This window comes from Carya illinoinensis, chromosome 9 (assembly GCF_018687715.1).
Source record: "Carya illinoinensis cultivar Pawnee chromosome 9, C.illinoinensisPawnee_v1, whole genome shotgun sequence".
Lineage (NCBI taxonomy): Eukaryota > Viridiplantae > Streptophyta > Magnoliopsida > Fagales > Juglandaceae > Carya > Carya illinoinensis.
Window position 1 is genome coordinate 274328 of NC_056760.1, and position 27788 is coordinate 302115.

Consider the following 27788-nt stretch of genomic DNA (forward strand, 5'->3'; position numbering starts at 1 on the left):
CATTTTATTTGTCTTCTTTTTTCATCGGGTGGCGCTGCCTCTTTCCCAACAACATCATCTCTTCTGCAACTAAATTCTTAAGAGGTGCAAGAGTGAAAAGCCTTAAGAACGAGGCTAGAGGTGGTGGAAGGGCTAAAATGAAGGTTAGACTGAATATGGGCCCGTCTTGGTATTTTGCTTATGATGACAAATCAGTCCACACCATCCTTTCATTTTGCCACCTGGGACGTGGTTTTTCCAAGGTTTCCTATCCCGATTGTGAATAGCTTTTTTTTTTTTATATATATATATTATAATATATCACTATAGTCTATGATATAATTATAATATATATTATAATATATTATCACTATAATATTATATACTATATTATATATAATATAGTATATTACAAACAGAAAATCGGATTGAATTGGACTGGAAACCGGAATACCAGTTTAAGAGAGTAACCGGTGCGTTATCAGTTTTGAAAACTGTAAAATCAATGTATACCAATTCGGTCCTAAATTTTATCTAAAATCAGACTGGACCAGACAAGTTACATTCCTAGGCGTTGGCATTCTAAATATTACAGTTCATGTAAATGAGTAAATAGTAGTACAAATATTTCATCAATCATACAATCAATCAAGAACATGGCAATAATCATCAAATATAATAGTACATAACTTCTCTTAAACTTCGAGCTGGCCAAAGTCATTTTAGGTATTTCCTATCTTAGAATTCTTTCTTTTAAAAATCTACATAATCTCTCGACCTAGGCTCTAATATCAATTTATAACGCTCTAATAAAAGGTCCAAACCACATGATATATATTTTAAAATGACTAGTCAATAATATAATTAGAGTCTTATTAAAATCTTATAAAAAATAAGAATTTTTTATTTTTAAATAATGTAAAATCTTATCCATCACCTATTATTATTCTTATTACGTGAGGTATCACATGTCTACTGCCTGGTTAGGTTCCATGAGACCAAGTTAATAGAGATGCTATTTATTGGAACTTGGCATGCATAAAGGCGTTAAGGGATGTCTTGTCTGTTTTATGCTCTAGCGCTTTTTTCTTCTTTAATCCAGATTTATTTAACTTTTTGTTTAAAAAGAATTGGTTTTCTGAACGCACTTGAGCAAATGGTATTAGCCAGGTATTGTTTAGGGTCAAATCATGATCAAAAGAATCGATTGAAATTGGGGATGGAAAAGATTAACGTTGGGTTTGGGTGGTGAAATACTTTACTATTATTTTTTATTTGATCAATATTTTTCACTTTTTTTTTTATTATTTTATATTACTATTTATTATTTTTCATTACTTTTTCATACTATTAATAGAAAATTTAAAATTATCTCACTATTTAAACACAATATAAAAAGATGAATTAATTATCTGATCAATTGATAACGTTTAAGCTAGGTTTGGATACAAAAATTATTTCAACTTATCTCATCTTATAATCATAATTTTCTTAAATTTTTATACAAAAGTTAATAAATAATTTAACATTTTCAAATCTCAAAATTATAATAATATTAAAAAATAATATTATAATAATATTTTATTCAACTTTTAACTTTTATCTAAAACCATCTCATCTCATCTCATTATCTAAAACTTACCTTAAACATTATAACAGACAACATAAAACATTATGCACATATTTTTAAACATGAAAATGTCAAAATCAATATTTTAATAAAATAATGATAAATTTAAAGTTGTTGAGAAAAATGATAAATTTAAAAAATCTGTTATTTAGTATTATTGAAAAGTGAATAGTTAAATTTATAAAAATAAATTTCCTAATCAACATTGCTAGTACTTTTAGACACTATTTGAATTAAGAAATACTCATATTGATTTTATAATTACAATATTTTTAAATTTTTATATAAAATATAATAAATAATTTAATTTTTTTAAATGAAAATTCAACTTTTTTACATCATAAATAATAGTAATATTAAAAATAATATTTTATTAATTTTCAACTAAACTACCGTCCCAACGGCCTCTAAGTTGGCCGGATACCCTGTTACCGTCTCCTTTCGATAATTTCCCCCATTCATTCAACGGACGACGTTTTATGTCCAAAGAAAATAAACTTCGGGACCCTGCACAGAAACCCTAGAAGAACAAGAAGGAGACGAAGACGAAGGGGAAATGGCAATTGCGCGAACTGGAGTATATGTCGACGACTATTTAGAGTGTAATCATCCCCGAAGCCCCTCTAATTTTTCTCCAAAACTCTCTCGTAATTTATTCTGTTAAAAATCTAAAATCTGAAATTTCTACAGACGCAAGCACATTACCCGCTGAACTTCAGAGGCTTCTTAATACCATCCGAGAACTCGATGAACGGTCCCAATGTAATTCCCCGAATTCTTCAATATTTCAGTTACTTGTAATTTTATTTCTCATATATTAGTTGTAATTTTATTTCTCATATCTATTTTGCGTGTGTCTACTAGTGATTTTTTGTTTTGTTTTGATTTTTGTTAACATTTTTTGGGTGAAAGCGATGATAAACCAGACGAGGCAGCAGACGAAGTACTGCTTGGGACTGGCTTCACAGAGCTCAAAGAAAGGGAACTACAATAGTAATACCAATAATAACTACTATTATAATAGCAATTATAATAATCAGGACGAGGAGGTGGCAATTGAGAAAATTCGAAAGGATGTCGAGTCGAATCAGGACAGTGCACTGAGTTTATGCACCGAAAAGGTTTTGTTAGCACGACAAGCTTATGACCTGGTAGGCTTCTTTTTATTATTAATGGATTTGTATTGGGGTATTCCTAATTTTGATTATTCTCTTCTGTAATTGGTGAGGCCATCTGTTATGGTCGCTGTAGGTTTTGATGGCCGAAAGGTTTTGTGCTTTTCTCGACATGCTTAGAATGCCCCTAGTTCACGATAGTGTGACTGGTTTGCTCTACTAGTCGGCTTTGTTCGATATATGGGAATCCAAATTGGACAATACATTTTTGGGGCTAAAGCGTTCTAAAATTACTGTGTGGTTGCTGTTGCATCTTTTTTTTTTTTTTTTTTTCAGAAACAGGATAATACACCAAATTTTATTTAGAGGCTTAGAGCCCCCACTGAGGAATAACATGTTACACTTGTCAAAAAATAAAATAAAAGGAAAGCTTGCGGTTACACAATTCCCAAAAGCAAGGATTTGAAATCCAAGAAACCACACAATTACAACCAACTAACAGGGAGTAAAATTTGACAAGTGTAGTGCTGAAATTTAACATGCATGGAAGGGCTCAAAATCAGGATATCCTGCCATAAACATGTTACCATGGCAGGGAGGATGAACGGCGAGTGAGCTACCAAAAAGCTGAATCAGTTTCAATAGTGACTGCAGAGATGTCAAAGTGCAAACAAAATAAAAGGGCCTGGTGCAAAGTTGATAATTCAGCAATAATGTTAGTTCCCTGTCCCAAAAACTAAGAAAAACCAAATATTAGCTGACCAGAATGATCTCACTAAAGACCACAACCAGATTGAATAAGCTGCACTTTTTGAGCTCTCAAAGTGCATATCTGATTATAGGATTGTTGTGTTTAACTTTATTTAAGCAATCTTTTTTTTTTTTTTTTAAAGTGCTTCTAGGAAAAGTTTCTCTGGAGTGTTATTCAAGTCAAGGTCCATCATATCATTACAACTTGGTAATCGTTTTATCTATTAGGCTAATGTTTCTGATATATCAAATTGGATTTATATGTGCACACATACTTGTGATTTAAATGCTTAATTAATTACTAATTTATTTGAAGTGCACTGTCTACACGTCAAATACTGGTCAAACATAAGCTTGCAATGAAAGTCAGTCAGTCCTCTCTATGATGGCTCTCCATAGTTTTTTTTTTTTCTCCATGTATTATATAGTTTTTGGAGGTGTGTAAAATTTTATTCGACTCTTAGCATTATAAGGATGGTATGCAATTATTTATCAAAAAAAAAAAAAAAGGGATGGCATACAATTAGCTTAGACTTGTATGTCTCCCCCATCTTCCCCTAATTTTTTGTGAAGAAACTCACTGGATCTTTTCCATAGAATGTATAAACAGATAAATTACCAGTGATCAAAGCTGATATTTTTTTACATCATGTGGATGCCATTAACTTAACGCAACACTGAGATCACTTGAGGGACATATTGACATTGTAGCACGAGCATGCTTGGCATATCAGCATTGGTAGTGATATGTAAGCATTGGATTATTTTCTGGAAATAGAATTTGTTTCTCTACCCTAAAGATCCACTTTTGTTAATTGTAAGTCTGCCTGTTGCACATAGAACAACCCTGAATAAATGTCTCACAATTTTCAATACCTACATTTATGTATCTGTTTCTTCATAGTTGGCTTTTAGAGTATCTCGAGTTTGGGATTATCGCATATGATAATTCACTCAACCAGTGGTGGGTTCTTTACTATATTGCATGACCTTAGAGCCAGCTTTGTGGATTCTTTTTTAACCTGCAGTTTTTTCCCCTTAGGTTGTTAACCTACAGCTTCATATATTGTGGGTTTTGAGCATCCTCTTCTATCACTAGAGACCTTAAGAGTATCTTGTAATTTGCATTTGCTTCAGATAGATAGCCATGTAAAAAGACTTGATGAGGACCTGAACAATTTTGCTGAAGATCTAAAGCAAGGTAGCTAAATTTCTATGTTATATTGTATGTCTTCAATGATTTTGAAAGAAGTTCAATTCTAGTATATCAAACTATTATATGTTTTTTTAGACTGAAAGCACATAAAAGACACCAAAGAATTAATCTGCTTTGAAAGTGGAAAAGTTTATTACCTATCTCGTGTTTTGTTTTCTTTTCATATTTTCCAATTTTCTTCAGAGGGAAAACTAGCTCCAGATGAACGGGTAATTCTACCCCCACTACCTATAGCCCCCAAAAGTGAGAAACGCAAGCCAATCTATGGAACAACTCAAGCAAAAAGGCTGGATTACAGGGATAGGGATTGGGATCGGGAGCGTGATAGGGATTTAGAACTCATGCCTCCTCCAGGAAGCCATAGAAAGGAATTTGCTGCCCCAGTGGATGTTGATCAACCTATTGATCCGAACGAACCCACCTACTGTGTCTGTCATCAGGTCCTGACTTCTGTTTCAGTTTTGTTTTGGTCATATTCAATTTGAAAGCCTTTTTGGAGAATTTAGCAAGAATTTTTTTTCCAACTGCTTTGATTCGTTTACTAATGTACTATAATTATCTTGATCTCTTAGGTGTCATTTGGAGATATGATTGCTTGTGACAATGAAAACGTGAGTATCATTTTCTGAGGGCCTTGTTTTTTTCTTCCTCTTTTTATCTAGTTATAATATTGCGCATGGCTTCATTTTATTTAGATGGCAGCAATGCATTAGATACAAAAGTTTTATTAACCAATAACAAGTCTCAGCTGTAGCCGCTTGAAAAATTTTACTTACAAAAAAAATACTACTTGAAAAAATTTGCAGAAATGCTTGTGTGGGTCCACACTCCATATTTAATTTGATCTGGTTCATTGTGGGAGATCTTAAAAATTTTGCAATAACTGCATTAGTAAAGACCGCATGAATTGAAGACATTCAATTATGGATTAGCCCCTACTAAACCAGTTCTCTTTAGATTTTATCTTTTATTCCCCCAACTAGTGGCTTCAGTGTAAAATGAAAGGAACTTGAGATATCTGAAAACTGGCACCTTAGTTTGTGGATTGCTTTCTCTGCACGAGGATTGTTGCAAGCACTTTCTATATATCCATGATTCCATATAAACAAACAATGTCAAGGACTCAGGATCCATCTGTGTATAATGTATATTTTGAAAATTTCTCTTCTGAGAGTACAAGTTCACCTTTCTGTCGAGAGATCCTACATTAGTCAAGTTTCTTACAGATTGACAATGATTGCAGGCAATTTTAACAGTTCATAGTTTGTATGTTATCATTATTTTACTCTATTCACTTGTATGGATTAGCTAACCCTTTATAAGTTGGCAGTGCCAAGGAGGTGAATGGTTCCATTACTCCTGTGTGGGGCTGACACCGGAGACAAGATTCAAAGGAAAATGGTATTGTCCAACCTGCAAACTGTTGCCCGAATGTCAATGATATTGCACGATTGAAGCTGCTTGGGGATTTGGGGGAAAGAGGGAGGAAAAGTGCTTTTTAACTATAATATGATTAATATGTCTTGTAACTAACAAAGTTTCAGTGCGCTAAATGCCCACAAATATCCCGTCGATTCTTCCTACGCCCCAAGAAAAATAGAAAAAAAGTAGATGAGGTCATATATAGGTCATGAACAAATATTTCCTTCAAACAATTTTAGAGAAAATTATATAACTCCAATCATATAAATTGCCAATTGCATGAGAGATTTGTTTGTGTTATAAATAGAAGCAAAGGTGTGAGATTAGAAAGGAATATCTCATAATATCTGTAAATAGTAGTGAAGTAGTTTGTGAATAATAATAAAATTATATGAGAATAGTAGTAAAATAGTCTAAAAATATCTAAGAACAGTTGCGTTCTCAAACGTAGTTATGGTAGAGTAAGACCTATTTTGAATGTTGATATGAGATGATAAATATGTGAATCGTAGTGAAATTGTTTGAATTAAAATATTTTATGGGGTTTTGGAAAATAGGAGAAAAAAATTGAATAAAAATATTATAATGTTAGTTTTTAATATTATTTTTGTTTTGAGATTTAAAAAAATGTTAAATTGATTTTGTATTTTGTTTGAAAGTTTGGGAAAGTTTAATGATTAGGAAATTATTAGGTGAAAAAGCTAAGATTTGAAGTTGAAAAATATTTATATTTTGAGTGGTGTGTGGATGTGGAGATGTGATTAGATGAGATGAGATCAGTTAACATCCAAACAGGGTCTTGGGAATGTTTGGAAAATAAAACGAGATGAGAACTATGAGAATAGTGATGAGATAGTTTGTAAATAGTAATGAAATGATTGAGTTAAAATTTTTATTGTGTTTTGGGAAATGAGATAAAAAATTGAATAAAAATATTATAAAATTAAAATATTATTATAATATAATTTTTATTTGAAAATTTGAAAATGTGGTATAATATTTTATGCTTTGTTTGGAAGTATGTGAAAACTCTATTGATTAGGTAATGATTAAATGAAAATGGTGAAAATTTAAAATTTATGAGTATTTATGTTTGAATTATGTTTGAGAATAAAATTATGAAAAATCTTGAGATGAGATTAGTGGTTTGGATTGTAAGATGAGATGAGATGATTTTATATGAAAGTTGAAAGTTGATAAAAATAATATTAGAATATTATTTTTTGATATTATTATTGTTTTGGGATTTGAAAAAGATAAATTATTTATTACATTTTGTGTGAGAATTTGAAAAAATTGTAATGATGAGATAAGATAAAATGAAACACTTTTACTATATGAGATGATATGAGTTTTCCGGACAAGCCCTAAGCTCCTAACACAATCAATGTCATTAAAAAAAGTGCATTTTTATATGATGCACGGTAATTTAATCTTAGTTGGCAGGAAAATATTCTAACCATAAAAATAATCTTACATGTTGGTTTGTTTTAATTGTTAAGGTAATCTCAGATGATTTAAATTAATATTTAAATAGTATTATTTTGTGAATTTCATTAAAATATGTTTCTATGTAAATATGTTTAAACATAATATTATTTTGTGAATTCCATTAATATTTAAATAGTATTATTTTGTTAAGTTGAATTATATGTCTGAATTTATAAAATAGATTGAGATCTATTTTAATATTTTATAAAAAAAATTAAAAAAGTAATAAACATTATTAATAATTAATTTGAGATAAGTTGACATGATTTTATCTTTCAAATACTACTTACATCATGGGGTCGCTGCTTCAATGCTCACAGCTCATCCAAATTCCCATTCTTCAAAAAAAACTTCATTATATTAATTAATCGAGACTAATACCTAATAAATACTAGAATTACTCCCAACCCCCGAATCCAGTGAAATCTGAATGGATCTTACTTCTTTAATTTTTTTATAAAGTCAGTCCTTGATTATGCATGGCCTGTCAAGTTTACATATCACAAAAACATGATGTGACAAATTTTGATTGGAGGGTGCAAAAGGACTGCATCTTATTTTAAGATTGAGAAGCGTTATAGTCATAAATAGATTATATAAATATTTTTTTACATATTGAAGTGATTTTATTTAATTTGTTAACTTTAGTTTATAATAAAAATAATATCATTATTTTATTTTATTCTATATTAAAGATTTCATTTTAACTACACAAAGAGAATTACATTTCCCTCCCTTCCTCTGTATTTCATTTTGATAAAAATTAAAAATTAAAAACAAGAAGGCATTGGTTGGTTCTAACTTGTCTTTTGCAAATTTGCTCAAAATCCAAACGGCGGGAAATATTGGCGCGGAGCTAGTTTTAGTCTAGGGTATTACTACATCCCTCGGCGGATTTAGTCCGAGAATCCATTGAATAAGATAATTTTTTTAAAATATTTAAAAAAAATCACAATATTATTAAAAAAGACTTAGGTTCCGTTTGATTATATAAATGAGATGAGATGAGATCTTTTAAATAGTAATAAATAAAATATTATTATAATATAATTTTTTAATATTAATTTTGTATTGAAATTTGAAAAAATTAAATTGTTTATTATATTTTATATTGAAATTTGAAAAAAATTATAATGATGAGTTTAGATAAGATGAAATGAGTTTTTTGATTTTGGTTAACCAAATAAGGCCTACTTGATCACTAAGTCAAGAAAAAAGACAAAGTACTTGGGACACAATTTGGGTTTAGAATTCAAGACATAATTTGGGTCCGGAATGCAGGATCCAAAGTATTTCTCTTTAGTTTATAGCATGCCAAGTATATGAGTTAACAAGTAGGTGTAGCAGTTATCATGCTGATGAAATGAGATAAGATAAAAAGTCATAAATAATAATAAAATTATTTATGTAAAGATATTTTATGAAATAAGTTTTGAAAAATGGTAATGATTAGATAAAATAAAATAAAAAATTTGAAATTGAAAGATATTTGTGTTTAAGTGATATTTGGATGATGAGATTTGTATCAAATAATTTGTGTATAATAATGAAAAAATAATAAATAGTAATAAAAAAGTGATATATAGTTTGTGAATAGTAATTAAGGAATTTGAATAGTAAATATTAACCAAACAAAGCTTTAGTATGTATTATAGAGTCAATCATAGTAGTAGTAAAGAAATTGTTGCCAGATGATTGATTTTTATTTTCTTTCTCAATTTCTTTGTTTGTTTCTTTCTCACGTACGAAAATTAAATTATTCATTATAGATTCTGACTTAATATTGTCTTTCGAATAGGCAAAATAAAAATTTGAATTGCTCTTCTTTTTACCATATAAATCTCACAATCTTCTTGTACAATAACGTAGGAAAATAGAAATTGAAAAGGATTAATAAATATATTTAGTTTGAGTAATGGTAAATAAAATTATATACATATAAAATCAACAGAGGTATCATGAAGGTATTCATATAAATTGAAGTGACTTGATATATTTTATTAGATTATAAAATTATTTTTATTATAAAATAGATTTAATTAATTAAATAAAATTCTGTCAATTAATAGGATTATTTTGATATAATTTATTTATAAATGTAGCATTAATAAATACAAAAATGCATAAGGACCGGTATATGTCATGGACGATACTACACGAACTGTTGGTAGCTCCCGCTGGGAGTTACGGTTAGACAAAAAAAAAGTTTTGTATTTTTTTTTTTTTTTCAAATTATTTTTTAATATTTTTAAAAAATATAAAAAAATTATAATAACATTAAAAAAAAATTCTTAATCATTAAGAAAAAAAAAAAAAAAAAAAGGAGGAGCGGTAAGCTCCAGCGGGTTGCCCAGCATTTTCCATAGAGTTCATATGTCATTGTTGGGTCTCTCGTAAAATTCGGGTGAGGGGTATTATTGTCCAATAAAAGTATAAAAGGTGGAAACTATACGAGGAGGGGATAGCGGTGGGATATGTGGGAAACATTTTGAAAAAGGAAAAGGGAAAGGAAAAGACAACTACTTAAAAAAGAGGGAAAGCAAGAAGGGGGAAATTCAAACTTAATCGGACATTTCCAACTCCCAACCTTACAATCGACCGCCATTCACTCAAACCCTACTCCCAATCACCCTCTCTCTCCCCAGTCCCTACTCTTTTCTTTTCTTCTCCTTCGGTTGTTTTAGGTCAGCAATGGGTCGGAATCTTAGCCCAATACTACGGCAAGAGTTGGCAAATCTTGATAAAGATGCTGACAGTCGTAAATCGGCAATGAAAGCGCTGAAATCTTATGTGAAAGACTTGGACTCCAAGACAATTCCACTTTTTCTTGCCCAGGTTTCTGAAAATAAGGGAACTGGTTCTTTGTCTGGGGAGTGCACGATTTCACTATATGAAGTTCTTGCCCGTGTTCATGGTGTCAAAATTGTTCCTTTGATAGATAGTATCATGACATGCATAATCTCGACCTTAGCTTCAAGTGCTGGGTCTTTTCCTCTGCAACAGGCTTGTTCGAAAGTGGTTCCGGCCATTGCACGATATGGGATTGACCCAACTACCACCGAAGACAAGAAGAGACATATAATTCATTCGCTTTGTAAGCCTCTTTCTGATGCTCTCTTGGGTTCGCAAGAGTGCCTGACTTCAGGGGCTGCCCTTTGCTTAAAGGCTCTTGTGGATTCTGATAATTGGAGATTTGCTTCAGATGAGATGGTTAATAAGGTCTGTCAAAACGTTGCTGGTGCTTTGGAAGAGAAATCCACTCAGACCAATTCACATATGGGTCTCGTGATGGTTCTAGCAAAGCGTAATGGTTTGATTGTGGAAGCATATGCAAGACTGTTAACACAATCTGGATTGCAGATATTGAGTGCTGGGGTTGCAGAGGGAAATTCCCAGAAACGTTTGTTGGCAATTCAAATGGTGAATTTCTTGATGAAGAGCTTGGATCCCAGGAGCATATTCTCTGAGCTTGAGTTGATAATTGAGGAGATGGAGAAGTGTCAATCTGATAGAATGGCGTATGTCAGAGGTGCTGCTTTTGAAGCTTTGCAAACTGCAAGAAAAATATCTGCCATGAAGGGTTTGAATTTTGAGAATGGTCCGGGTTCAATAACCGGGTCAAATTTTAGTAGGAGAGAGCATAGGAGGAATTTGTGTAGTGCTGGTGATAGATCTCCTTCATCTGCATCGCCTGAATCACAGACTCTGGACTCCTTTATTGGATATGATTCATTGGGTGAGACGCCCATTTCAATGAGACAGGTTCCTCGGAATTCTGATTATGATCGTAGGAGTGTCAACCGGAAGCTTTGGAGTTATGAGAATGGAGGGGTTGATGTGTCTCTTAAGGATGGTTTGTTCTCAGAGATTGTTCAGGGAAGTCCAATGTCTAATACGCACTCGTTGAATGATGAATATGCTTATAATGGTGAATACCATGCAGAGGAATTTTCCGGCTTCTTGCCCAGAAATCCTAGAAGTGGAATTTCGAGAAGCACTACAAGTAGTCCCCAGGTATTTGATCATATTATCATTTTTTTTGTTTTTTTCCATTTTGAATAAACGTCCGGTTGTTTTTCTTCTTTTAAAAAAAGTGATATTGACCTTTATGTAGCTTCCATCCTAAGTTCAATAATTTTATATTTTTCTTATAACAAATATAAAAAATAAAAAATATGTAAAATGTATTGTGTAGAATAATAAGTAGTATGCTTTTTAAGTATAGTTTAAAAGTCAAAACTGAAAAAATGGTGATGAGAACATGGCTATAATCCTTACTCGCCATATTTAAAATAATATAACAGAAACCGTGGTGCCTAAAATGATGTAGCATCGGGGGTAGCTTTGAAATTTCTGGTTCTATATTTCTGGAAATCGTGCTTTTCTTATATAATTTGATTGGAATTAATTAGGACTGCATTTAGATATTGGGTTGATTTCAAATGAGCATATGTAATAGTATTGTTTTGTGGATCACATTGAAATATGTTGAAATGTTAAAAAAATTGAGATATGTGTTTGAATGTAGGAAGTAAGTTTAGATGAGTTTAATTTTTTATGTAAAATTGAAAAATTAGTGGTTCCATCAATAATTAATTTAAGATAAATTGAATTGATTTCAACAAATAAACACTTTTCAAGATTTGGCAGTTCTCGTCTTCTCTTGTGCTTATAGAAGCTCTCATCACAGTTTTGATCCCTATGTTCTTTCGTGGTACTTATTTGACCATTAAAATCTTGGCACTCTTTCTTGTGTTTCAGAGGTCTCGCACTCGTATCGATGTTGAAAACATAAAGATCTTCAAGACTCCAAGGAAACTCATTTGCTCTCTTCAGGATCCAAATGATGGTAACCCAGAAATTTTTCAAAAACAAGGCAGAAGGTTCAGAAGTCTATCCTCGAGCAATATTCAGTGGAGCCCATCTGCCAAATATGACCAAAATTGTTTTTCACATGACCTGAACTATAATGGCAAAGAAAATGGAGGTCCTGAATCAGTTTCATCAACTGATAATGTTCTCACTGATGCTGATTTGCGAGCGTCCCAGGAAGCTGTTCCCGACAATAAGAATCCAATTCAAAGGGCTGGTGTTCGAAAGCCTGCTTTAAAATTCGTCTGTGGGCTTCTTTTTGCTTCACTTGCACTGTTTACTCCGCTAGTTTGGATCAATACTCAGGATGAAGGCTACCATCTCGTTCCGACTTGATGCGGCTCATAACGATATTTCATTTCTCATCATAGTAACTCAGTGTTAGGATAATTGTTGAATGAGCCTAAGCCTTTAACAATATATGGGTTTTATTGGAGGATTTCTTCGTTAGTCCTGTAACAGTATTTAGTATTCAATCTAGTTTTGGGCGTCCAGAGCCAATTTTTTTCAGAAGCACAAGATTTCTCTTTGAAAGAGATTGTTTTTTTCTTTTTCAAAAGATCTTGCTAATTTGCTGTCTAGCATGTATTGTTGGACATGCCCTCCTCTAGTGCAAATGCACTCTTTTCTTTTTCTTTTCTTTCAAACAAAAATGTATACAAATATATCAGCTGTACCTTGTTTAAATATATACTAACGGCTAAATCGATTCAAATCTAAGGATAAACTGGCATTTTCCTTGCTAAAAATACTCTTTATTTTCCGGTCGAATTCTAAACGCCGTAGACTTGAAACTGAGAAGCATCATTCCAAGCCCACCAATCGCAACAGTGCTCGTACATTTGCGACATTCACAACCTTGATGCCTCCTACCGTCCACCCAGACAAACGGTTCTTGTATATATGGAGAGCTCAGATTGGCTGTTACAAATACGAAAATCAATAGTAGATCTCGCTATCCGTCAAGAGTTAAATTCGTGTTTAATTGAAGTTAATACATTTATTTCCAATTTTTTGTTTGAGCATTTGATCTGCTTCAATGCTCTCTCTCCTACATATCCTGCATCTTTAAGCAGCATTTAGTTTCATCCTTCTAGAGTGTTGTCATTGTTAAAACATGTACCAGAAAAACATCGCAGATAAAAGCCAAAAGGCACACAACAAGGTACCGGCGCAGCTAGTTGTACCATTTTAACCACGACCACATACATCCAACCTCCATCATTATAGGGCCGTTCGTAACTACTACAACCAATGTTCATGTCTCCATCTGTACTCACAACCCAAGTCAGCCAACATTATGGATTTAACTTGCAGTACTCATATCTTCTTTGCGCTCTTTCCCTAGCCAGATAGTGAACGGTAATTCCTTCGAGTTTTTGGGTGGGGGGTTCGAAAGGTTCAAGATCAAGTACAGTCAGTATAAAAAGGATACAGTGGACACCACCAGCATTCACAACCATAACACGGCTAAGGGCTGAGTGACATATACAAAGCACAAATTTTTAGACATTTTTCCTACATCAAACAAAATCTTTCAAACTAAAGCCTTTCGCATCTGAATTAAATCAACAGATGCCCAACCGGTCCAGCAACCTGCCTTGCGATACTAGTAAAACCAATATATTGATGGCCACATGAAATTAATCCTCATCCATCCCTGCAGGCTGATCTCTCTTTGGGCCACCGGCTGGTTTTGCCATTATAATCTGAGACATAAGGAGGCAAGGCACCATCAATAAAACTTCTTGGAAAGAAGATTAAAAAAATACTAAGATTCTGCCTAGAATGTTTTATAATTAATTACAGGATCTTAACCTATTTATAATTAACAATATAAGGCACTGAATTATTCCATATGAAACTCATTTCAGACTTATAATGAGGGTTTTGACCAAAATTGAAAACTTTTAACCTTGGGTAGAATGCAACTAATCCCGTAGTTTAGGGGCTGACTACCCAACTTTAAAACATATCTTATGCCAAGGAATAACTTTTCTTAATTACGGAGCAAATATGGCTTAGCCATAAACAAAAAGGCATTCTGGTGACTTGTTCAATAAAAGCGCATTCATCTTAAATACATACAGCAATCTAAAAGGGAGTCAATTACCTGGTCTACACGAAGTACAGTGCACGCAGCATCAACAGCATATTTGAGAGCAAAGAACCTGTACAAAGTCCCACCACCCCAAAAATATATTATACTCTTGTACACAAACGTAATGAATGTTGGTTAAACACAAACAGCAGCTCCAACTTTAAATAATGGCAAAAGAATGATCCACCAAATTCTTGAAATTTATCGATCTAGAAAAGAGATTTTATAAGACTAGTTGGTTATCCTAAGGCCTGGTTCAAATAGTGAGTTAAGATAAGATGAATTAAGATGGTCTGTGAATAGTAGTGAAATACTTGAGTTGAGATGAGATGAGTTAGAAATAGTTTGAGTTAATTCCTAATCTATAATGTATTTAGGTGTTCATTTGTATACTTCCTATGTATATGGGCTATGCCTATTTCGTTCATATCAATAAAATTTACTTACGTATAAAAAAAAATAGTTTGAGTTACTTATAAAAGAAAAAAAAAATAGTTAAAAGAGTTAAAATGTTTTATGGGGTTTTTGGAAAATAAGAGAGAAAAAGTTAAATAAAAATATTATAAAGTTAAAATATTGTTAAAATATATATTTTCTATATTATTTTTATTTTGGGATTTGAAAAGTTCAATTATTTTTTGTGTTCTGTTTAGATGTTTGGGAAAGTAGTAACAATTAAGTAATGATTAGATGAAAAAGTTGAAGACTTGAAATTGAAAAGTGTGTTTGTGGTGTTTGGATATTAAGAAGAGATGGGATGAGATGAAAGCATCTATCCAAACCAGGCCTAAGCCAAAAAGAAGTCTTCAGTAATAACTATCATATGGAAGTATCTAGACCCAAAGCATAGGCAAGTCATAAAAGTTTTGGCACAGAAATCCACATCAAATAAATGCCAATTTTGCAACCTATAATCTTAATCACTACCAAGATGATAGCTACATATCTAATGATGCTAAGTCAGGGACTCTGCTGATAGCCAGCACAAAGCTGAAGCACATCAAATTCAGTCAGACCAAACTGATAATTGAAGAAATATAAGATCTTTCTCGTGGCTAGGATCATTTATCCAGGATTTGCACCCAGGAGTGAATCTGAAGGGACCTACCTTGCTGGAGTTCTACTTCATTACCATAAAAAAAAAAAACAGGAACAAAGAGGCACCACCCCAAGACAAAGGCACTGAGTGTTCCTCCTATAAACAATTACAGACACACTCTAAACTATTGAGATAAGCCTTTAGATCCTGCACTGTATCACACATCAGAAGTAACCAACACGTACCACAAGTTTATGAATAATGCATGAAAACCAGCTTACTTAGTAATGTAGAGGTCCCAGACATCCAGGATTGAGATATCCTTGCAAACACCTTCCTCCAAGTCAATACCCACTTTGCTATTTCCAGATGCATGTTCAGCATATAGAGAAGATATGATCTCCATTTCATTAAGCCCAGCATTCTCAGCCAATGTTCTAGGCACCAGCTCAAAACTTTCAGCAAATTTTGCTATAGCATACTGATCCAATCTGCATATCCAAGGAGACATTTGAGTGCACAAAAACAAAAGACCAACTCATTTTTCCGCATTAATTTTGATACTGAGCAAACTGGCAGCTTTGAAAAATTAGAGAGGATAAACGAGAAAGAAGCAAATACAATACCCTGTTTCTTTATAAGAGAATTCCTTCACTCTTCTAGCTAACTCAATCTCAGTAGCTGCAGCTCCCGGTACAATACGGCTGTCCCGACACATAGCCTGAAAAAAAAAGAGGTGATGCAAATAACTACTACAGAAGTCACATTGTGTGTCTAATCCAACTATATTTATAAAGGCAAAGCGTGAACACCTATAAAAAATTACCAAATTTCTCTTAGTCTTCAGAGAAGTTACCTTATAGGTGTTGACTCCATCATCAATTGCTCTTTCAAGGTCATCTAATATGCTATCAGTACTTCCCCGTAAAACCACAGTGGCAACAGAGTTCCCACCTTCTTCATTCTTGGCAATGGTAACCTAAATACATTTATTTAGTGAGAGAGGAAAAAAAACATCATGCAAACAGACAAAAATAAGTAAAGAAACAAAACTCAGAAAAGAAAAGAAAAAATAAAGTAACTTGAGGCCACATTCTCAACATACCCTCACACCACCAATTTCCTCAACTGTAATAGAATCGACATGTCCCAAATCGTCTGGATTAGGCTGGCTGAGCTTCAGCTGATGCAAGAATATGAAAAAACATTATGAAACAACAAGAAGAACGGTCCATAAATTAAGTCCTATGATATTACCATGGCAACAGAACCAGTTGTACGACAAAATCGACGCAGTTCGAATTTTGAACTGATTTTCAGAACCATGAGCCTGCATGCAAGTCACAACAATATTAGAAACACCATATCTCTTACAGAGTCTTCAGCATAGAATAATTTTTTTTATCAGTAAGCAAGATCCCAAGCATAGAATACTAAAAGCTATAATGAATATTGTCAGACTATATATATTCATCAGGACTCAATTCATGAATGAGTAAGATCTTAATGGATATGCATACTTGCATGACTGAAAATTATGGAGACAATAAAAACTTGGCATACTTGTAACGCTCACAGAAGTGCAATGCCATCTCTCCAATTGCTGCTCCACTGACAATTACTTTGGCACCTGAATCTGCTACTGCTTTGATAAGTTCCTCGACTTTTGCTTCTTCCGTTTTTGAATAGTTTTCTAGCTATAAGATGCCAAGAATACCCAAAGAAAAAGGTTTCTACTTAAGTTACACAATTCCATAAAGAAAGGAAGATAAGTGTGCAGAAATCTCAGTGTGGAACAAGTACAGCAACCAAATTCAAATATGCTGCTTGCTACAGACAAGGATAAAATTGTGAAAACAAGTATGGAAAAACTCCAACCGTAGTAAACCAGTAAGAACAATCATTCCCCACTAAGTGTCAAGTGGTTACATACATCCAATGCAATCAGTACTACTTTCCATTTCCTTTATTAAGATATGAAGAAGGCATCGATTTGAGCTACTAATAAGGGGTCAGGAAAGGGAGAAGGATCCCAGCTAAACTTGTTCTGATTTGGAAACAAAACTTCATTGACCCAGCTGTAGGAAATAACAATAATGATGTTTTGCAGAGTATTGCAAATAGCAACCATAAAAGAGCCAAGTTTGATATAAATTAAACGTTTAAAGAAATAAAAAATTAAAATGGGAAGCATAGAGAGAGAGGCAGAGAGAGTAGATTAGACAAATGAAACAACCATAAAGAAGTTAATTACTCTGGACCAGAAGAGATGCCCCCAAGATTACCTGCTCTGCACTATGGATTAAGACAGTTCCTTTTGTTTCAGTTGCAGATGTATCAACACCACTAACAAACACAGCAACCTAAAAGAAAATAAATTTTGACAACCTGAATTAAAGTACTTTCTCCATTGAATTAAAAACATATAAAAGCAGTCAATATCGTGAAAAAGAAAACACAATAACGGAAAGTCGACAAAGTTAGCATGCCTAATTTCAGTCAGCTGATAAATGAAGACAAACACCCCCATCCCTCAAAATCAAAACTATTCTTTTCAAGTGCAAAAAAATAGATCATATTAAAGGCAAATAAAAACAGGGAGGATTGTGCTCATTGTCCTGAGATAGTCACAGAATTTTTCATCCCTACATCAAGTTTTCTAGGGGATAAATAAATAAAAAATAACTCTTGCCGCCAGTAACTAAAAGTGAGACATGCAAGCAAAATGAGATATTACAGAACATGATCAGAGCAAACATGAAATTCATCCTTTTAAACAAAAATTAAACATAACACGCCTAGTACAAACCAATTGAGGGAGGATGGAAGTGTTAAAAAATGACGGCCAATGCATTAAAAAAAAGGGAAACAAATAACCAAGAAACTAAATTACAAATCATGAAAAAATATCACTTTCCTTTTGCAAGTGCATATAAATTCTAACCTTTGCCTTCTCCACTTGCTTTATACTCCCCACAGCATCGCTTTTCAAAACCATACCCCGAACTACTGCAGAATTATGCAAGCCCCCTCCCAAGAGCTTAACAACACGGACATTATCCACATTAAAGTTTGCAGGGTTCTTGGGGCACACTTGGATGCATGCCTATATTTACAAACACATCCCCCCCCCCCCCCACCCAAAAAAAAAAAAAAAAACCAAAAAAAGGTACAGTCAGCACCCCCTGCCAGAATGCTAAATAGAATAAATGGACAACAACAAAAAGTAATAGGAAGGAATAATTACATCAGCAACAAGGGAGCACAAAATATCTTCTTGACCAAATTGCTTGCTAGCAACAGCAGCTTTCATTCGACGAATGACTTGATCCTTATTTCGCACATCTATATTCTCAGAACCTTTCTCAACCAGTTGTTCTAAGATTTCAACTGTCTGACAATTTTAAACCATAAAAACTGAATCAGGAGACAATATTCAGCTATACCTCTACTAAAAACACTAGTCCAACCAGGTCGGACAGCATCGGCAAACCTTATTAATTGCTTTAATGTATCCACTGATGATCTCACTTGGGTGCAGGCCCATCCTGATAAGTTCCTCTGCATTCTGGAGGAGTTCCCCAGCAAAAGAAATCGTCAAATTAGCTCCATCTCCAATTTCCTCTTGCTGGGATTTGCTGGCTAAGACAAGAATTTTGGCAGCAGGATGCTGAACCTCGAGTTCATTCACAATAGTGGCCGCATCATTCGTGACAAAGAGCTTATCTAGGTGATTGATAACCATCTTGTTCATACCTGAGTAGAAGAAGATTAAGAATTAAAACGAAGAAGAAGAAGAAGAAAAAGAAGAGAAAACTAGTGCGACATTAGTCTTATTCAACAGAGATGAAACAAATATGATGGCATCCAATTCTCTGATCCCACAACAGACATACAGAAGCGATCTCCATATTTCCCAAGGCAATTGTCCACATTCCAAATCCATGAATGTCACGCTTACCAAGAAAATAATCTATGACTTTCATGACTTCAAATTACTACAATTGTCTGTAGCTGCAATGCTGCTGTCGATTGAGGCAAAGCACTAGCTATCCAAAGCATTCGGTTAAACTCTGTCCAAAGTCCCAACACCTTTTTTTTTCACAAGGAATTAAGATTTTATTGATGAAAACGTAGGGATAACCCATGAACACGGGACACCGTTTCATGCTTAATGATTCCGGATTGATATTTTCCTTCAAACGGGGAATATTTTTGCAAATACATCAACTAAAAACTGGTAAAAAAAAATTACGTCAGCGTTACACTAGCTCATGCCAATTGGCCCGTATATTTGAAATCTTCCAATCAATCTAGATAAAAGGAGTTTCACTCAGACATAATGAAATCAGAACATAAACTACAATCAAAAGACCAAGTGTTTGAATCGAGATAATATATACTAAACCATTGGGACCAAGAGAGGTGCGAGTGATAGTGGACAGCTGCTTGCAGGCATCAATGTTCTTGAGGACGGCTTCGTCGAGACCAGAGAGGTGTTTGTGGCCCTCTTTAAGCATTGTTTGTATCCCATATGGCTGCATTTGGAAACCCATTATCTCGCAGATCGAAACCCAGAAACCCTAACCAAGGCAGAAATGCGTCCTTTCTCACTGGCACTCCTTTTATAACTACGAAGGAAATTTTTTTATAAAAATAAAAATAAAAAAGCACAATTCAAATCCAGAATGCCCTGCAACCCTATAGCTAGAGCGGTACACGGGTATTATAGTCTATACTACACAGTGACGCCGAGCATTTTTATTTTGTAAAGGAAAGTGAGTTAATTTTCTTTTTTTATAAATTGTTTAAATCTTTCGTAAATACTAAATAGAGATCATTTTTATAAAATTAAATATTTTTTTTAATAGTTTAGACTGTAAAATAAAAAATAAATATATGTTTTAAGTGGACAACGTGCTCCTTTAAAAGCTGAGGGTATTTAGATTTTGTCATCTAATTGATCCTATTTAAGGGATTAAATATACAAATATTCAATTGAAGGGGAGTAATTTATTAAATATACAAATATCTTACTTGTTAGATATTTTAAAATGATTTCTTCTAATCAAAAATCTTATACTACACACTTTTAGTAACGTGAGTCTTTATTTTTAATTTTTTTACTTTTTATTTCTTTGAGTAGATGTGTCATGTAGGGATGCTGAATAGAAATTTTCTTTTAAAATAATAAAAAAAAAAGGTTAAAAATATTTTACAAAATTAAATTCAAACTAACTTAAGTTACATAACTTACTATAATATATTATACTGTAAATTTATTTTCTTTTAAAAAGTAAATTTAATATTCTCATCATTTTGAAAACTTCACTTTTTATAAAATCTTTGCAAACCTAACCCATATATTAAAAACCAAGAAGAAATAAATCACATTAAAAATCTGGCTCCCTTTTGTTCTAGGTAATAAATAAGAGATTTTTCCCCGCTCAGTTTAGCGACATAGTGAGCACCGCTAAAAAACTGAAGCAGCAAAGATCCAAAAGTAACGAGTGAAGTGAACCAAAAGCAGCAGGTGGAAACGACAACCGGTTCAAAGAAATGGGGAGACAAAATTCCATAAAAAGAAAGAAAGCAGCGATGGCTCTAATCCCTTTAACCAATTTTTTATTTTATTTTTCACATTTCCAAAATAGCAACACTGACCCGAGTAACAAATAAGCCAGCGTTTATGTGCATGCTAATAATATCAGTAACAATTCCATAACATCCACCAACTACACCGTCGAAGGGGGAAAAGGTTTATCAAGAACTAGCAACTCCATTTGAAACGCCTTTTCTTTCTGACGCTATAAATGGTTTGGAACCTCCCTGGCCATCTCCAAGAGTAGCACTCGATCCCTTTCCTTCTCCTTCCGAAAGGGCTTCATCTCCATCTGCCTTCTCTAGTGACACGGCTTCTGCAACCACCGGTTCCTTTATCAAACTTACATCTGAAGCTTTTGGCAATTTCTCTTTCACTATATCTGTTGCAGCATCCCTCGACTTCCCAACCTGTTACGACAAAAATGCATTAGATGCCTGCCCAAAACATTGCAAGCTGCTTACTAAAGATAATTAAGTGCTTGTGCCACATACACCAAAACATGCATTGATGAAAGTTCTCTCTGAAAGTATTCAGTATCATGTTTTACTTCATCGTACTCTCATCAGAACGCAATTGTATTAAAATTTAAGTAGGGCAGTGCCCGGCACTGAAGTTTTCATATATGAGAAAATTTAATGAAAGCATGCTCGCATAAATAACAACAGAGGGGTGGAAAAAAACAGGAAAGAAGATATCTCCTGGCTGCATTTGAGGCTCCTGTTGCTTAGATTTTTTTTCCAGCATTGTCCTCTGGCGAGCCTCATAAAATCCAAAATCATCCAGAATGCATGTCTTGCTAGAATGACCCTTGAAGATTTTAAGAACTTGAATACCCTGATCAAACTTAACCTGCGGTGAAAAAAACAGTTAATTTTAAAATAACAATATAAAAAGTAGAAACACCAAGAAGATATGATGGAGAAAACAAAAAAAGGAGATCAAGTCCGTGCATGCACACTGACACCCACACTCTCACCTCTTGTGTATCCCTGCTATTAGTGACAGGCTTATTCTCATTGTTTTCTAGTGTTATGTGCCTTAACAAACTATTAGGAAGATCCTTTATGATATGCCACTTCACAGAGAAGCTACCATTCCACTTGTCCTGCTGCCAACATTCCAAGGTTTTCTCAAAATTGACAGGGCCAATCATCTCTGCTAAACCCACAAATTGCCCACTACCATTGACCTATAATAACCAGTTAAAGCAAAGAAACAAAGTGTCAGGAAAAAGTGAAACCAAGAAACAATATGCACTAGCCAGCTTAATATAAGGCACCAGACTAATCATACTCACAGAGAATAACAGAAATACAGGACAGCCACCGGGCTTCTCCTTAGCTTTCTGATACGCTGCATCCAGCTTCTTATTGCCATTAGAGGTGCTGGCCCACACACTATATTTAATACTGTTATGGACATCATCCTCACTATAAGATTTAAGAACAAAGAATTTTGCATCCAAGCAGTCCTCAGGTGAATCTTCTCTGTTGTACTCTTCCTTGTTTGGAATTATAGGAAAGTTAGCCTCTTTCTCGTTCTCAATCACCGGGAGGTTCTTTCCTTCAATTGCTAAGGCGATATGTCCACACCCCTTCTGGTTCCTAAAATCAAAACCCTTGGCTCTAGGTCCCTTACTCAGTTCATTTGATCTATCCAAATTCTCATTGCCATATGCTAAGGTGATAGGTCCACAACCCCATTTTTTATACTTATTATCAATAGCTAGCCCACGCCCACTCGTCTTTGAATCAAAGCCAAAAGATCCAAAACCAGAACCAGCTCTGAGTGTGTTTCCATATGGACCATACACTGCATTGCTTGGGTACAGTTGGTTCATGATTCCAGGAGCCATGCCCAAGCCAGATGTTGGTCTTGCATTGTGCCAATTCTGTGATGAAATAAATATATCTAATTCTCAATATCATCAAATCATTACCGATAAAAAAACATCATCATATCATTGATTATTAAGATAGAGTTTACCTTTACATATGATTGGCACAAACCCACAGAATGAATAGCTGAAAGATACAACCTATTGATGGAATAGGTATAAAAAAGTTGGGCATATACTATGTAATTACAACGAAGCACCAAATCGACACATCGACAGACTGACAATCCAATAAACATAAAAATCATGGGAAATTGGAGGATAAAGTTCCTAAATGACTTCTTCACTATTAGTTAGGTATAAAACCTGATATGACCCTGCTTGGGAACTTTCAAGAAAAAGAATTGCCATGAACTATTTATTTGTTTATAACTAATCATCAGTCAATTGATTATATAATCCATTTCTGATACTTCAAGTGCTTTCCCTACACCCATACTTTATATGCCCCAGCCTCCACCAACAATATCAAGAGAATGAAAATATAGTAGTATTGCAACTTCATACCATGAAATGGGGAAGACGACAAAGATTTTGATTCCTTCGCAATGAGAGGTTGTTCGCATGCATGAATGGTGAAGAGGAACAAGCACTTGCCCCACACATTGACTGACCATCTGGAATCAGTGAGGCATTGAAGGAAGGGATTGGCAGCCTAATTTCATCAAAGCCAAATCTTGGATCTGGATTAGGGAATGAAGGAATGCCCACCAGAGAGCCTCCCCTTCCATAAGAACCATATGCATTCAAAGATGAGTTCTGGACACAAGGCTTCAAGCTGGTCTTTTCATTTACACATCCACCGATTGCTATCTTATTGGGGTCTCCTCCACTTGCAACCAATGGGGGCAATTGATCAGCTGCAGTTGAAGTTAAAATTTCTCCCTGAGGCACTCTAACTTGGTTGGCTGCATAAGGTTGCGTAGTCCGGGTAGAGACTTCATGATAAGGAATAGGGTACGGGTACTGTTGAGCACACAACTGACCATCCTGCCCCATGGTCGGAGTGGGTGAACCAGGAGAGTGATATGGTCCATATGGTGAGTAACCATAACCTTGGTGATACATTAAAGAGCCATTATCACCATAAAGACTCTGAGTCAACCAAAACAAAAGGCAATTATTCACAAAATAAAAATAAAAATTAATATAGGCAATACTCAAAAGGTTGCTCAAATTTCTTCATCTTCTTTTTAATTAAGAAAACAAATTATAAGTAATAAATCAAATGTAGAAACAAAACCCACAACAAAAACTGAAAAGAAAAGGTATGAAACCTATATAAAATACAGATCAAGGAAAAATACGCCAATCAAACCATTGGTTATATCCTGACTCACATGGTTGAAAGGAATTGATTTCCCATAACATACTAAGTCTTTGATGAATCTCCTCACATTAATTCAGATGAAAATTTACAGTAACAATTGTCCCTAACAATAACTCATTGAACCAAAGCCAAGAACTGAAAAGATGACATTGTGATGCAGAAAAAAGTTCAAAAGATCACTAGGTACATCCACAATACCACCAATGAATATAAACATACCTATCAGGAACACATACAGATAGAGTAACATGTAGAACTTACATGAGCTATTCCACCATCAGGATTCACACATTTAGAGTAGTCATTCCACTCATTACCTTGCCTATCATAACCTGAGGAGACATTTCACTCCAAGATGTAATATTGCATGCGAAAGAAAAAACATCAAATCATAACATTTTGTAAATTTCAACCAGAAAATGAATTTGTGAAACAGATATCTCAAAGAGACCTAACATGGCTTTTGCCTGGTATTAAAAGCTTACCTTACCTACATAATAGTAAGCAGATGACTGATACCCATTAGGAAAGTTGCTTGCATTTGGGTTCAACGGCTTGGTCATTCCCTTAGTGTGGTTACTCGAATCCACCAGCCCATACTACATTGCAGAAGGTTATTCACAACGGATCAGTACATCATATTACTGAACATACTATATGTATGTCCACAAACAAAGAGTTGAGTTCCCAATAAACTGATAAACCAACCAATAAAAAAATAGTGAACCTACCATCTTTGCAGGATTAGTAACTTCAAGGGCGTCAGATTGAGAGTCTAATGAAAAATTCTGCAGTATATCTGCAGTTTCTGTGATGGCAGGAGTAGAGGGGGAATAAACCCATTGACAAGCGCACAAATTCAAAAACCACAAACACATACACAAACAACCTTGAACGAACCAAAGAGTCATCAAGTCACAGCCTAATATAACCATACACTAAATAGTTCAAGTTAGATGCAGAGTTTGAAGACAATTAGAACCAGGAAAGCTTGGGGAACTTCGCACCCAAAAGGTTATCAAATTCATACACACCACAGCTATAGAAATGTCATTAACTAATTAAATGAAAATTTTATCGATCATAAGAAGCAAATGCCAAAAGCCCAGGTATACGGGACATATACAAAATTAAAGGAAAGAACAAATCAAAGGCTGCATACACGAATTAAGCTTATTAAAAAAAACCCTAATTAAGCCCAAAACACGTACACACACATTAAGGATCTGCCTTATGGAAAACCAAGCAACGTGCGTGTGTGGGTTGTGTGGGCGAGAAAACATACCCAGTTGAGAGTAAGTAGTGAGGATACGATCGGACGGTGGGGCAATGGTAGCCATGGTCGGATCAAGTGACGATATATATGTAATGAGAGAGAGATGGAGATTTGTGTGTAATTTCAGGGAGAAAACGAGGGAAAGAAGACCTAACTTAAATTAAGCCCAAACGTTTGGACGTTCGTCTCAATGCCTCGCCACGTCTGAACGATGAGTTGAATTGAGATAAATTGGAAGTTAAAAATTAAATAAAAAATTAAATTAATTAAATTTTTTTTAAATTGGAAATTAATATTTTTTAATATTATTATTATTTTAAGATTTAAAAAAATTAAATTATTTATTATATTTTATATTAGAAATTAAAAAAATTGTAATAATTAGATGAGATGAGTTGGGTTGAGTAGAACTGAGCTAAGTAATCAAACGTTGCCTAAATTTAAAAAATTGTCTGATTTTTTAAAATTTTAAAACAAAAATAATATTAAAATCTTATATTTTAATATAGTTGTAAGTGACACGTTTAAGTATGATTATTGTATTATCTTGATTTTCTATATAAAGGTCGGTCTAGAAGGTCAAGACAATCCAAAATATTACTCTAAAAATTAAAATTTGGATCCAACCAAATATTTTGGACTCAAAAATAATTTTTTAGATTCAATGTGTTGGCCAAGGTGGATGGCATTTTTTACCCTATCCTTGGGCTACCGGGGTGAAGGGCAAGGTTGAAAACCCCTCGTCCACATGTTGCAAGGCGAGGTGTGGAGAAGGGTCCCCCCACCCCGCACCGCACCATACGGGTAGCACCTCTAAATAAAATTATGAGTGTGCTTCCTTTTTCAATCAATACAACACATTTTGGTGGTTAATATCCCATTTAACTTTATGGTTTTGGGAGTTAAGGAGCCTGCTATAGCATGTAATGAAATACCTAATAGCTCCCCAACTTCCCTCTCCTCTTCTACAGGTTCATCTTTATGTATTACTACCAAAATCCCATCAATTTTTCCTTGCTCTTCTTTTTCACTCCCCATGCCTTCCAACAAAAAGATCTTTAGACTTTTGCATCTATGGCCATGGTGAAACTACTCATCACAATAATAACATAGCCCACGCTCTCTTTTCTCTTGCATTTGTGTTGGAGTAATCCTTCTAATAGGTAGAGTTGATTTTTTGTTTGGATTGTTGAGTGGAAAGTTCGTGTGAGGAGGTGTTGGGTCTTGGTGGGTACGTGGGACTGGTAGTCTTAAGATAGGAGCTGGAATAGGGAGTTTTGGATGGTGAGGTTCTGTGTTGGACTTCTAGGCAGAAATCCTTGGGTTCTACGAAAGACTTTCTTCTCCTGTAACCTAGCCAACCCAAAAGCTGCTTATAGGTTGGCGAGTTTAAACATGGTGACAATAATATTAAGGTCATCTCTCAGCCCACTAAGAAAAGTAATAATATGGAACTCCCTAGTAATCCAACTGATTCTATTGGATAAAGCATCAAATTGGCACTTGAATTCTTCTATAGTTGTTGTCTACCTTAGTTTTGTAAAGGCTCCTATAGGGGATGAGGGCCCAAAATGCACATTTAAAACTATCACAAACCCTTACCAGATATAGATTGGGCTAGAGTCTATAAGCCAACAATACAAAGAAAGGGCCTTACCCTTCATAAGAAAAATGATCATCTAGAGTATTACAGTAAGAAAAAAATTATTGGGTCTTAAAAACCCACTCCGTGAGTTCAGAACCATCAAACTTAGGAAAATACAACCTAAGAGTTCTAACTTGAATTCCCTCATTCCCTTCAAATAAAAAATTAGCACTGATCTTGACATTAGGATTGAAAGAGACTTTCTCCCAATTGGTGATTTCCAGCCACGACTACCAATTAATCGGAATTGGCAGCCAAGTTATTAATTTGTTGTAGTACGGCTTCTAAGATTTGCCTCTGTTTTTCTTGTTATTTTTGCAGGTGCATTGTTTCCTCCTTCAGATTGGACACAACTTCTGTAAGTTGAGCATGGCTGGTACGTTCAACCATTGTGCAGGAATCCCGGCTCTGAGACTACTG

General features: G+C 34.2%; 4 protein-coding genes across 8 annotated transcripts; 2 read left to right on the forward strand and 2 right to left on the reverse strand.

Moving 5' to 3' along the window:
• The first annotated feature begins 2030 nt into the window (after window positions 1–2030).
• Window positions 2031–6397, forward strand: LOC122275053 (PHD finger protein ING2-like). Of its 2 annotated transcripts, none has more exons than XM_043083981.1 (7): window positions 2031–2211; window positions 2300–2371; window positions 2522–2760; window positions 4612–4675; window positions 4874–5130; window positions 5263–5301; window positions 6021–6397. In XM_043083981.1, exons 1-7 carry the CDS (start codon window positions 2166–2168, stop codon window positions 6129–6131), a joined length of 828 nt encoding a protein of 275 aa, XP_042939915.1. In that variant the 5' UTR covers window positions 2031–2165; the 3' UTR covers window positions 6132–6397. The 2 variants fall into 2 exon arrangements, with proteins under 2 accessions (XP_042939915.1, XP_042939916.1); XM_043083982.1 differs by having other exon boundaries at window positions 2050–2211; window positions 2536–2760.
• A 3739-nt stretch (window positions 6398–10136) lies between these two features.
• LOC122275986 (protein SINE1-like) lies at window positions 10137–12988 on the forward strand. The gene is made up of 2 exons (XM_043085386.1): window positions 10137–11617; window positions 12365–12988. Exons 1-2 carry the CDS (start codon window positions 10295–10297, stop codon window positions 12809–12811), a joined length of 1770 nt encoding a protein of 589 aa, XP_042941320.1. The 5' UTR covers window positions 10137–10294; the 3' UTR covers window positions 12812–12988.
• A 653-nt stretch (window positions 12989–13641) lies between these two features.
• Window positions 13642–20306, reverse strand: LOC122275987 (T-complex protein 1 subunit theta-like). The gene is made up of 13 exons (XM_043085388.1): window positions 20024–20306; window positions 19109–19371; window positions 18863–19009; window positions 18560–18721; window positions 17901–17978; window positions 17179–17312; window positions 16873–16945; window positions 16721–16798; window positions 16472–16594; window positions 16242–16336; window positions 15897–16106; window positions 14589–14646; window positions 13642–14184 (listed from the first exon to the last, which is right to left on the reverse strand). The coding sequence occupies exons 1-13, from the start codon at window positions 20169–20171 to the stop codon at window positions 14119–14121; spliced, it is 1635 nt and encodes a 544-aa protein (XP_042941322.1). The 5' UTR covers window positions 20172–20306; the 3' UTR covers window positions 13642–14118.
• Window positions 20307–21214: 908 nt separating this feature from the next.
• Window positions 21215–25919, reverse strand: LOC122276402 (YTH domain-containing protein ECT4-like). 4 transcript variants are annotated; one of them, XM_043086089.1, is made up of 9 exons: window positions 25733–25919; window positions 25179–25246; window positions 24938–25046; window positions 24709–24779; window positions 23625–24212; window positions 22518–23111; window positions 22197–22409; window positions 21902–22069; window positions 21215–21627 (listed from the first exon to the last, which is right to left on the reverse strand). In XM_043086089.1, exons 1-9 carry the CDS (start codon window positions 25785–25787, stop codon window positions 21379–21381), a joined length of 2115 nt encoding a protein of 704 aa, XP_042942023.1. In that variant the 5' UTR covers window positions 25788–25919; the 3' UTR covers window positions 21215–21378. The 4 variants fall into 4 exon arrangements, with proteins under 4 accessions (XP_042942023.1, XP_042942022.1, XP_042942024.1 ...); XM_043086088.1 differs by having other exon boundaries at window positions 25179–25255; XM_043086090.1 differs by lacking the exon at window positions 25179–25246 and having other exon boundaries at window positions 25733–25873.
• Window positions 25920–27788: the final 1869 nt, after the last annotated feature.